This window comes from Chaetura pelagica, unplaced genomic scaffold (assembly GCF_000747805.2).
Source record: "Chaetura pelagica isolate M959 unplaced genomic scaffold, ChaPel_1.0 scaffold579, whole genome shotgun sequence".
Classification (NCBI taxonomy): Eukaryota; Metazoa; Chordata; class Aves; order Apodiformes; family Apodidae; genus Chaetura; species Chaetura pelagica.
In genome coordinates this window covers 197,373-208,257 of record NW_009954422.1, presented here as the reverse complement: position 1 = coordinate 208,257, position 10,885 = coordinate 197,373, and the positions used below count along the sequence as shown (strand labels likewise).

The following is a 10,885-nucleotide window of genomic DNA, read 5'->3' as shown; positions in this document are numbered from 1 at the left end:
GGGGGAGTCCCCATCCCTGGAGGGGTTTCCAAGCCCTGGAGATGGTGCTGAGGGACACGGGGCAGGGGTGGCCTGGGCAGGGCTGGGGGGACGGGTGGGCTGGAGGGTCTGAAAGGGCTTTTCCACCCAGAACAATTCTGAGGTTCTGTGACTTCACCCCGTGAAAGACACGGGGGGTGAGTCCACAGCCCCTCCCCACACGCCCCAAGGCTGGCACAGCAAAGAAGGAGCTGGAAAGGGCCTGTGGAGAAGCCCAGGCCTCACCTGAATGCCATGATGATGACTAGGGCGATGATGGTGCCCTGCAGGAAGCGCTGGCTGATGCAGGCCTGCTCCGGGACCGCCGACGGGGACTGCAAGTGCAAGACCCCCCAGATCAGCTCCAGAATCCTACCTGCTCTGGTCTTCCCACAGATCCCACCACAAGTTCTCCTGCTGCTCCCCTGCAAGCCCTGAACCCCCTCCGTGGAGAAACCACCAAAGCTCTTCCTTCGGCTTGGACAAAAGAGGAAGATGATGGAGATGGGGGTGGGCAGAGCCTCTGCAGCACGTGTCAGGGAACCCAGGAGGGCCATGGCTTTCTGAGACAGGTCACCTGCTCCCACACAACGTTGCTCCTCTGGGAGTGGTTCCTCACCTTGCTGGCTACTTTGTGGGGCCTCTTTTTGTGGGGCACACTTCCTGCCCGGCTGAACTGGCTTCCAGTTTGGCTGCAAGGAGAGAGCAGGAGCAGAGCTGAGTGTGAGGGGTACCCAGGAGCTGGGATGTGCTGGGAGGGGTGAAGGTCCTGCCTGGCACCAGAGCCACAAACCCTTGTCACTCCATCTCCTCCTTTTTTTGCCCAGGGGGTCTGGATTCTGCCCCCAAACCTGCATGAGCTGACCCAGGGTTGGGGTTTTTGGAAGCATGAGAACATCTTTGCCCTGAGAAAGATGGTCCCTTTTTCTAGGGAAACGTGGAGATAACTCAGTAGTGGGGTTTTTTGGCTGGTCTAGGAGCAGGTTGGAGCAAAGGAGGCTGAGGAGAGACCTGCTGGCTCTGCAGCTGCCTGAGAGGAGGTTGGAGCCAGGGGGGTCGGGCTCTGCTCCCCAGGAACAAGGGGTGGGACAAGAGGGAACGGCCTCAAGCTGCACCAGGGGAGGTTGAGGTTGGATATGAGGAGAAACTTCTTCACTGAAAGGGTCATTAAACACTGGGCCAGGCTGCCCAGGGAGGTGGTGGAACCCCCAGCCCTGGAGGGGTTTCAAAACCATGTAGATGTGGTGCTGAGGGCCATGGGTTGGGCTGTGGTTGGCTATGGACTGGGCAGGGTTGGGCTATGGTTGATAGCCTTGGGTTAATGGTTGGACTTGATGACCTTACAGGTCTTTTCCAACCATAAGGACTCCATGATCCTGCTGGGGAGTCACCAGACCTGTCCCACCAACCTCAGCTCCTTGAGCCCACCCCAGGCCAAATGCCACCACCCCTCCCCATCTCCCCCTTTCTCAAGCCCAGCACCTCCATACCTGAAGGCCCCAGAGCTCACGGTCGACTTCATGCTGTCCAACCTCTTCAGCTTGGCCAGCTTGTGGCTCCACCTCTCCAGCTCATCGATGCGGGTCTCCAGGTTGTCCGTCAGCTTGCACAGCTCCTTCACAGCCCCCACGTTCTCCATGAAGATGCGTTCCTGCCAGGGGGCAAGTCTGAGTGGCCTGGCCCATGGAAGCCCTCCTGCTCCCCTGGATCTGGCCACCCTGCCTGCTCTCCCACACCCACAAGGTGTTGGCTACACAACGCCCAGCTCTGCGGGCAGGGGATCACCCAACGTGGCACATCTAGGTGTCTACAGGTGCAAGAACATGAGGCACCTTCTTCAAACCCAAGCAGAACCCTGTCAGTTGGTGCAGGGTCCCTGCCACAGGTGACAAAGAGGTCAGCACCAGCCAAGGTGCTCTGGATGATCTTGACATAACCACCTTATCTTATCTAGAAAGGGGAGATAATGTCTTAAGAGCTCCCCTAGGGAGGCTGCCAACAAGGAGCCCTTCCTGAGGGAGGTGCTGCCAACTTCCACCAACACCAGGCAGGTTCCTCCCTGCTGGTGTCTGCTGTCCATCCAGGGCTGCTCCTGACATCTGAAACCTTAGAAGCCTTTCCCAGCCAGCAGAGTTTCCCTCTTCCATGTCCAGCCCCACAGCTCCCTTGAGCCTGGTCCAACAGCCCACCCTGCCTGCCACCAACCTTGTTCACCACCAGGAAGTTCTCAAGGGTCTTCCCGTTGGAAAAGACCAGGTCCCCAGTGTCCTTCACAGCTTCAGGGAGGATCTCCTTTACCTCCTGAGCAATGACACCTGCGTGGAGCCAGCACAGTGGGTCAGGAGAAAGACCAACCCTGCCCCAACCCCCTCCAGGTGCCGAGAAGCTGCAGGGCAGGGGAGCAGCCACCAGCAGAGGCAGGGCAGTGCCACCGGGAACAAAACACCACTGGAGGTTGCAGAAAGCAAGGCCCAGCACTGCAGGCAGGAGCAGGACACCGTGGTGGGCCCCATACCTGTCTCAGAGGTGGTGTCAATGCCCACCGTGGCCGCGAACTCCGGCTTGTAGTTGTAATGGACCAACCGCATCCGGGAGATCCTCTTCAGCTGCTCTGTGGTGTCCACCTGGGGCAACACAGACACGGGCAAGTCCTCAGCAGGGTCTTGCTCCCTGAGTTCTCATGACCCTGAGTCCAGGCAGCAAAACCTACTGTGGGACACGGTAGGACCTTTGTGAGGACCCTGCTCAGACCAACCATCGGGACAAGCAGCGTTTGCACTGGGGTTCATCTCTTGGCACTGGACAAGTTCTTTGGGCAGTGAAAGGCACGAGGAGGCCAAGTCCCACCACCAGGCAGAGGCAGCTCTCATAAACCTCATAGAATGGTTTGGGCTGGAAGGGACCTTAGAGATCATCTAGATCCAACTCCCATGCACATGATTGTCCCCAGCTTTTCTGGACAGGCCGGTCCAGCTGGGAGGACTTTGGAGCAGACCCTGGGTTTGTAACTCCTGCATGTGCCAGTTCTGGCTCAAGAGTGGACGAGGCAACGTTGCCCCAGGCAGGGTGGCCAGGCTGTGTTTGGGACAACCAGCCTTCTAAGGCACTTCCCACCTGCTCCTGAGGAGCTCAGGTGGCCCGCGAGGACGACGCCAAAACCCGCAGCTCACCAGGACACCCCCAACTTTCCCACAGCCAACCCCCCTTGGTCACCCCTCAACCTCTCCTGGCTCTTACCTCCTGGATGTCCTCCTTCACCCGGAGGTCTGAAGGGTGCATCAGGGAGCCCATCACCTTCACGTTGCCATGGACCACCAGGGCCTCGTCGGGCCGGTCGGTGTTGATGCCCACGCGGCCGTGGTGGAACACGGTGTCCGGGAGCTGCGCCCGCTGCCACAGCACCTCACTGTCACTCTCAAACTGCCCCGGGTTGGAGGCCTGTGGAGAAGACACCCAAGCTGAAAAAGGAGCAGGAGGGACAAATGGGGAAAGGGGGGGGGAAAAAAGTGCAGGGTTGGTGGGGATGAGGCTGCCCCGGGGGGTGAGGGGAGAGCTGGGGAGCCCCACGGAGATGTTGCTGCAGATGGACGAGGCAATGGGTGGACATCAGGGAGCTCCAGGGTGCTGTGGTGGCCCAGGCAGGGCCAGGCACCCTCCTGCAGCTGCCAGGTCAGGCTTGGCAAAAGCAGAGGCACCCGAGAGCCAACAGGGGTGTCCTCGTCCCACAGCAGGAAAACTGGGAAGATTTGGGAAGTTGGAACTGGGGTGTGGTCATCCAGGCACGCTGAGAAGTGGGAGGGGGATTTTGGGGAGACCAGGAGCCCCCGGGGTGGGTGCTCTCTCTCTCTCCAGCCCACAGAACCCTCAGTCCCAGCCCCAGGAGGAGCTGGAGGCTGAGCTGGGGCAGCCCCAGCAGGGCAGGGCCACGGGGGACAAGGGAGCCCATGGAGGGGTGAGTGTGGCAGCAGCACGAGCAGAGACCCCAGCTCCCCTCACAGCATCCATCTCCTGGCCCCCTCTGCAGGAATCAAGGCTACACCTGCCCTGCTCCTCTCCCTCAAGGAACATCCTTGCTTCCTGGAGCTTCTCTCAGCTACCAGAGCTGTTCCATCAATCCCAACCAGAACCACTAGGAGAGCAGAAGACCAAGAGATGTGGCTGTTGCTCCTGGGTCCCAAATCCTGGGGTTCATCGTGGACTTAATTCTGCAGACTCTGAGGTGCCTCTGTGTTTTACCCCCTGCCTTCACATCCTGGAGCTGAGTGCTCCACCAGAGCCCCAGGAGAGCCTGGGAATGGTGCTGATCCCTTCCTGCTCCTCTAGGTTGGAGAAACTGCTGCCTTTGCACATGATGCCCTGAGGAGGAACCCAGTCTTCCTGCTCCTGGAGGCTTTATCCCTGCTGCAGATTCCCAACAACATCCTTCCCTTGCTCCCAACAGCTCTACCCTGGACACAGGTGCCCAGCCTTGGGAGAAGAGGACACCTTCCCCATCCTGCAACAGCTTCTTGCACCCCCTGAGGCTGCTCTGAGCTGGTGGGGAAAGGCTGGAGCCAGAACCCAAGCATGGTAGGAAGAGTTTGGAGAAGGTGGGAAAAGGTTGGGTGAGGAAAGCATGAAAAAGCCAGAGGAAGGAAGGAAGGAAGGAAGTAAGGAAGGAAGGAAGGAAGATGGCCCAGGACAACCAGCAGAGGACCCTGGGGCAGGTGCAGAGGCTGAGGGAGGAGGAAAGGGACCCACCCTGACGATGATGCGCTCCGAGATGTGGGCAGCCAGAGTGTAGTTCTGGTTCTGGGCATGGGCCTGCAGGGCCACCACCAGCATGAAGTACCTGCCAGGAGGGGAGAGAGGTCAGGGGGATCATCCTGCCCTGCCCAGCCCTCTCCCCCTCCGTGGGCTGAGGCTCCAAGATGTCCTGGGGGGCTTGGCAAATCTCCTCTCCTTGTGCTGGGGAGCACGGGCGCCATCCCCGACCCCGCACAGAGCTGGGGAGACCCTCCCTGTGGCCTCCTTCCCTCCACACAGACAAGGGTGGTCAATCCAGGACCTGTCCCTCATGTCCCCCACCCTCCAGCCACACTCCCCAAACCCAGGGACTGGCACATCCCTGGGCCCTGAGTGCTCAGACCAGCTTGGAGAAGCCTCCTGTGCTCCTCACCTCTGGTCTGGGTTGGGTTTGCCCTTCTTCCTCATGTTGTTGGCCGTGGTCTCGCTGAAGTGCAGCCTCCCCACGGTGACCTTGGTGACCTGCTCTGGAGGCAGGTTGACCCTGAGGAGAGGAGAAGAGGGGATTGAGTGAGAAGAAGGCTGGAGAGGAGGTTTCTTGGGGAATGGCCACCTCCTGACCTGCCCCACCACGGCTGGACTAGGAACTGGGCGCAGAGCAGGGAATGTAAAGAGAGGAAAACTTTGCTGTGGGCAGCAGAGGACACCAGTGGGGACTGTGACACCCACAGCACCACCCTGAGCCCTCCAACTCCTCCTTTCCCCCCCAGCTCTCCTGCCCTTCTCCACGTGGACCTTCCCATGGCCACACTCACGTGACGGGGTTGAAGGGCCGTTTGCTGCGGTCGGACTGGGACTGCTCAATGTTGATGGACTGGTTCAAGGCCTCCAGCTGGAGAGACAGATGGGGGCGTGAGACAAAGGGGTGGAAAGCTGAGACCTTCCCTGTCCCACCTGCTTCTCCCCAGGCCACCTATCTGCCTAGTCCTCCTATGACCCAGGACAACTGGCTTGCAACACCCAACTCGAGCGCGGCCGTCTCTCCTGGCTGAGGGTGAAAGGATCTTCCCAGAGTGTCTATAGATCTCTGGAGGAAAAGATGAGTGAGAGGCAGCCCTGAAGACACCCAGACAGTGACTGAGTCCATCTTAGGACTCCTATTTCAAGATCTGCCCTGTTCTGGCCTCTCCTACAACTGGGAAGACGAAGCCAAGGTGCCGATCCCAGGTGTCCACTCTCCACCCCTTTGCTCCCGCTTGCCTTCACTCCGTGCAGCTTCAGGTAGAAGCACTCCAAGGGTTTCAGGCCCTCGGGGGTCTTCACATACTTGGGGTCTCCAAGCATTCCGATGTAGACCGTGACCTGGAAGTGGTTCTTCTTCTGGCACACGAAGGCGTCGTCGCCCACGGAGAAGTTGAAGCCCTTGTCGGCATCGACACGGTAGGTGAGCATGGGGCTGGGGAGAGGGCAGAAGTCAGAGCAGAGCCCCCACTTCGTGGCTGTAGGGGGTGAAGGAAGAGCCCCACACCCAGAAGAAATGAGGGCTCCAGGCAATAGGGTCCACGGCCACGTCCTGGGGTGGTGGGAAGGGCTGGGGGGGCACAGCGCAGCTCCACGTCCCACCAGCCATGAGCAGGGACTCCGCGGTGACCAGCCCCACCTCACCTCCCCACCTCTGCTCACACGGGGTCCTGAGGCACAGCAGGAGCACGGGAGGCCGTGGAGGGGTGTCTTGGGGGGCAAAAGAGGTGGTGGTGGGCACCTGCAGGCACTGCCCAGGCAGCAACCCAGCCTGCTGTGCAGAGAAGGTCCTCCACACCTCCCTGAGGCTGCCAGCTCTGCCTTAGGTGGGGCTTCAACTGGAAAGGAACATGGTTCCTGTGGCCAGGATCTGATGAGGGTGCTGAGACAACCACCTCCCTGCCTGCTGCACTGTAGGACTAGTACTATGAACCCCAGGCTGGTTTGGGTGGGATGAGACCTTATAGATCATCCAGTTCCAACCCCCCTGCATGGGCAGGGACCCCTCCCACCAGCCCAGGCTGCTCCAAGCCCCATCCAACCTGCCCTTCAACACTGCCAGGGATGGGGCAGCCACAGCTTCCCTGGGCAACCTGGGCCAGGCTCTCATCATCCTCACAGCAAAGAATTTCCTCCTCATGTCTCACCTCCATCTCCCCTCTCTCAGTTTTCATCCATCCCCCTCATCCCATCCCTCCCTGCCCTTGTCCCAAGCCCCTCCCCAGCTTTCCTGGAGCCCCTTCAGGCACTGGAAGCTGCCCTAAGGTCTCCCTGGAGCCTTCTCTTCTCCAGGCTGAGTCCTGGCTCAACACACACTGGAGAGCCCAGCTCCAGAGCCTGGAGCAGGGCCATGAATGCTGAGGAGGAGGAGGAGGAGAAGAAGGAGAAGGAGGAGGAGAAGAAGGAGGAGGAGAAGAAGGAGAAGGAGGAGGAGAAGAAGGAGAAGGAGGAGGAGAAGAAGGAGGAGGAGGAGGGGGGCCCTGGCTGCCTGATGAACACACACCAGCTGGGGAGCTTTAATCTACATCTCTTTAATGGGCTGGTTGCCATGGGAACGAGGGAAATATGTGGCCTTTGCAGCAAGTCCCCTTTTTCTCACCATCCCAAAGCCCCGAGCTGGGCTGGTGGGCCCCTGGCAGGCTGCCCCCCCGGGGCAGGGGGGGAAGGAGATGCCTCTCATCCCACCTCCTCAGCAAGGAGCTCCAGCAGAACATCAGAACCCTGGTGGTTTTGAGGCAAGAACCAGGGGTGAGGTGAGGGGAGGGGGGGGGGCTTGACATCAGGCTTGAAACTTCTGGAGCACTTTTCCCACAAAAGCAAACTGATTCCCACCCCCTGCCCACCACACAGCCAGACAGACACTGCCCAGAGGGGAAGGGGACAAACTGACAGGGAGGGAGGGAGGGAGCAGGCAGATCTCAGCAGGCTCTGGGAAGGAGGAGCTGGGGAAAAGTCACTCCTGCTGCTTCCCTGGGGTCCCTCTCATGAGCAGGAATCTTCTCTTGCTGGGGGGTTTCATCTGGATGGAACCTGTGGGGGTTTCCCATGGGGAAACCCTTCAGCAGCCCCCCAGGTTTGGCACCCCAGGTCCCTGAGCAGAAAGCAGAGGGTGGGAGCAGAGCCCAGAGGACTTCCCAGCCTCAGCCCTCACTTCTCCATCAGCCTTAGGCTGCCCCAAGCACCCCCCAAAGGCTCCCCAGGGGGGCTGGAGCCCTTCCCAACTGCTTGCCCCAAGCCCCCCTCTGCCTGCTGAGCTGCCTCCAGGACCCCCGAGCACCCACCAGTTGCCCCACTGGTTTTTGATGGAGAAAGCAGAGGATGAGTGATGGATTGGATCTCCAAACCACGGCTGCTTCCAGAACATGCTCTGGTTAAGGCCACTCAAAGTGGTGGGTGCCAAACCCACGTGCTGAGAGAGGGGAGACAGCCCAGCTCCCCTTCTTCTGCCTCCCAGGAATGGCTGGTTCCTCCAGAGCCCCCTTCTCAGGGGCTCCTTTTCCTGGGGTTTTCCCCCAAGCCAGATCCCTGCGCTGGGAATGGGAGACAAGGAGCTGCTCTCCAGGTACCAGGAGAGGCCACAGATCATCTGCCCCCAGCCCAGCCCCTCTGAGCAGCTCTCGGATCACTCCCCAGCAGGTTGGGCAATTCCCTGGATCTCCTCATCCAGTCCTTTTGTGCTCCCACCTTGTCAGTCCCAGCTGGGAGTGACCAACCCACATCCCCAGGCACCTTCAGGACAAGGGTGACACTTTATAAAGACTCATCCTCTCCTTCTTCCTTCTCCAAGGACACCCAGAAGTCGCCCCCCCCTGCCCTGCACCCAGCCCTGGGGCCAGAACATCCCTCCTGAGACGTGATCCCAGCAGCCCAGGTGGATCCCTACCAGCCATGCTCCCCTCCTACTGCTCCGTGGTGGGAGCAGGAAGGATCCTGAGGGAGAAAGGGATCCATGGGATCAAGGAACCTGCTGCCAGCACAGGGTGCCAGCTCAGATGTTCCTCACAGATGAATCCTGGGGCTGTGCTGTCCCAGGAGAGCTGAAGGAGGTGCAGGGTCAGTTGACACAGGCTCTCCTAGATCGACCTGACCCCGAGTCCACCACATGGGGGGGAAGAGTCCACCGAGGTAACAAAACCTTCCTCAATCAACCCTTGACCTTAACCCTTAATTCTGGGTAAATCCAGCACCACAACAAACTGCACGTGGGCTCCTCAAATCTCCATGAAGTCAGTGAGAAGGAATTTCTCCATTACACAACAGGCTGATGACCTCAATGCCACAGAAGGGGCTTTGCTCTGGCTTTCCCCTGCATGCCTGAAGGCAGGAATCAGGCAAGTGACCCCCAGTTCCCAGCTGGGCTCTGCAGGGCTCCAGCAGCTTCTCTTTTCAAGGTCTCAGCTGAAAATATGGTGGGACCTGCCTCTGTGGGTCTGTCTGTGGGATACAAAGCCCAGGAAGAGGGGCTGCAACACCCAGCTGAAAAGGGTTGTGACCTCTCTTTTGGGAGGAGAAACCACGTTCCCAGGGAAGGTTGGGATGTGGGATGGAAGGAGAAGGACTCATTTTATCCCAGGGAAAAGCAAAAAGGTCTTGCTGGAGCCTGCTGAGCTCCACAGGGGGCAGTTGTGCTCCTGCCACCCCGTGAGAGCCCTGTGGGCACTGGTGGTGGCAGAGAGGCCACTCCAGGGACTGCCAGGCTGTGTCCCAGCCTTGCTTGAGGTGGGGAAGGGGGAGTTTTGCTTCTCCTGGCACTTCCACATCTCAGGAGGCCTTTGGCACGGGACAGAGATGCTGGGGGGCAGAGCTGGAGGCAGAGCTGGCAGGGGAAGAGCCTGGGAGAAGCAGGAGGAGCAGCAAAAAGGTGGAGGTGGGTCTGGCAGGTGGGAGCTGGCAGGGGTGACACCTGCCTGGTGAGGCTCAGGCCCTGCTTGAAGACCAAGCCACGGAGGGGATGTGTCCACTGGGGACAGCACTGCCCAGCTGTGTGGGACAACTGGTGGTGGGGCACTGCAGGGCTCCCAGCTCCAGCAGATGCTCAGCTTCCCACCTCCCCCAGGAGAGCAAACCCATGGCAGGGAACAAGGCCAGGGCTGCAGGGCCAGACCTGGGAGCTGCTCAAGAAGCTGCAGCAGGAGGTGGGAGATGCCTCCTTTGTGCAAAGAGCTCAGGGAACCAGCAGTCACCACCTCCCAGGTGAACTCCCCCCTTGCTGGGGAACCAGCCACAGGCTTGGCAAAGGACAGGATGGCATCAAAGGTGGAACCAACCCCAAGAGCCACTTCTCCATGGGGGAGCAGCCCCTGGCACCACCAGGGCTGAGCTGCAGGTGGTTGCCAAGCCCAGGGCTGGGCTGAGCAGGGGTTGTGTGTGCAGGAGCCCACAGATCCTCCTCTGCCTCCACCACCAGCCTTGCCTGATGTCCTGGACCCTCCATCCAGGCAGAGGCATGAGAACAGCCCCAGAGAGCAGAGCACCCCCTCCTCACATCCCCCAGCAGCCCCACCAGCCACTGCAGAAGGAGATGGGAGGGCAAACAGGGATCTGTGTGTGGGAGGGGGTTTGTTTGCTCAACGAGCTGTTCCTGGAAGCCAACCTGCTGCCTGCCAGCTCCTCTCACCTCCCAGGAATGCAGGGAGGATCCAGGGCCCTTTCCTCCTGAAAACTCCTCCTTCCCTAACACAGCTCCCACCTCCACCCTCCTCTGCCCCAGCTTCTTCTTCTAGCTCCCATCCCAGCTCCTCTCTGCTCCCCACCTGCCTGGGCCACCCCAGCTCATCCCCTCCTCTCTCTGCCACCTCCCTGCCCTTCCTGCCTCCCCAACTTTCCTCAGCCCCTTCCCTCTTCCTCCCTTTCTCTCCTCAGCCCATCGACCACCCCCTCTCCTCCTTCTCAGGCTCCTTTCTGCTCTCCAGCTGTGCTGAAGTAGCTCTAGATGGCCTCCAGCCATCCCAGCTATGCCTTGTCCTGCAAATCCCAACACTCCTTGTCAAACCCAGGACCTTGCCAAGCCTGCCCAGGAGGGAAGAGAACTGCTGGTCCCAACCATGCCCAGGGCAAGGCTGGATTTGCCACCAAAACCCTCTAAAGGAGACCAAGAGGCTCCTGAACTGCCACCAAACCT

The 10,885-nt window shown here is 59.9% G+C and overlaps 1 protein-coding gene across 1 annotated transcript in view; it reads right to left on the bottom strand.

Annotated features, from left to right (window-relative positions):
• MYRF (myelin regulatory factor) overlaps window positions 1-10,885 on the bottom strand; it is a 31,168-nt gene that overhangs the window by 6,102 nt on the left and 14,181 nt on the right. The window contains exons 8-17 of the mRNA XM_010004458.1: window positions 6,004-6,199; window positions 5,559-5,635; window positions 5,177-5,287; window positions 4,759-4,849; window positions 3,256-3,456; window positions 2,534-2,642; window positions 2,224-2,333; window positions 1,509-1,669; window positions 638-710; window positions 265-353 (exon numbers count right to left, since the gene is read on the bottom strand). Of these exons, the coding sequence (XP_010002760.1) occupies window positions 265-353; window positions 638-710; window positions 1,509-1,669; window positions 2,224-2,333; window positions 2,534-2,642; window positions 3,256-3,456; window positions 4,759-4,849; window positions 5,177-5,287; window positions 5,559-5,635; window positions 6,004-6,199 (1,218 nt within the window). The remainder of the gene's footprint in view (window positions 1-264; window positions 354-637; window positions 711-1,508; window positions 1,670-2,223; window positions 2,334-2,533; window positions 2,643-3,255; window positions 3,457-4,758; window positions 4,850-5,176; window positions 5,288-5,558; window positions 5,636-6,003; window positions 6,200-10,885) is intronic.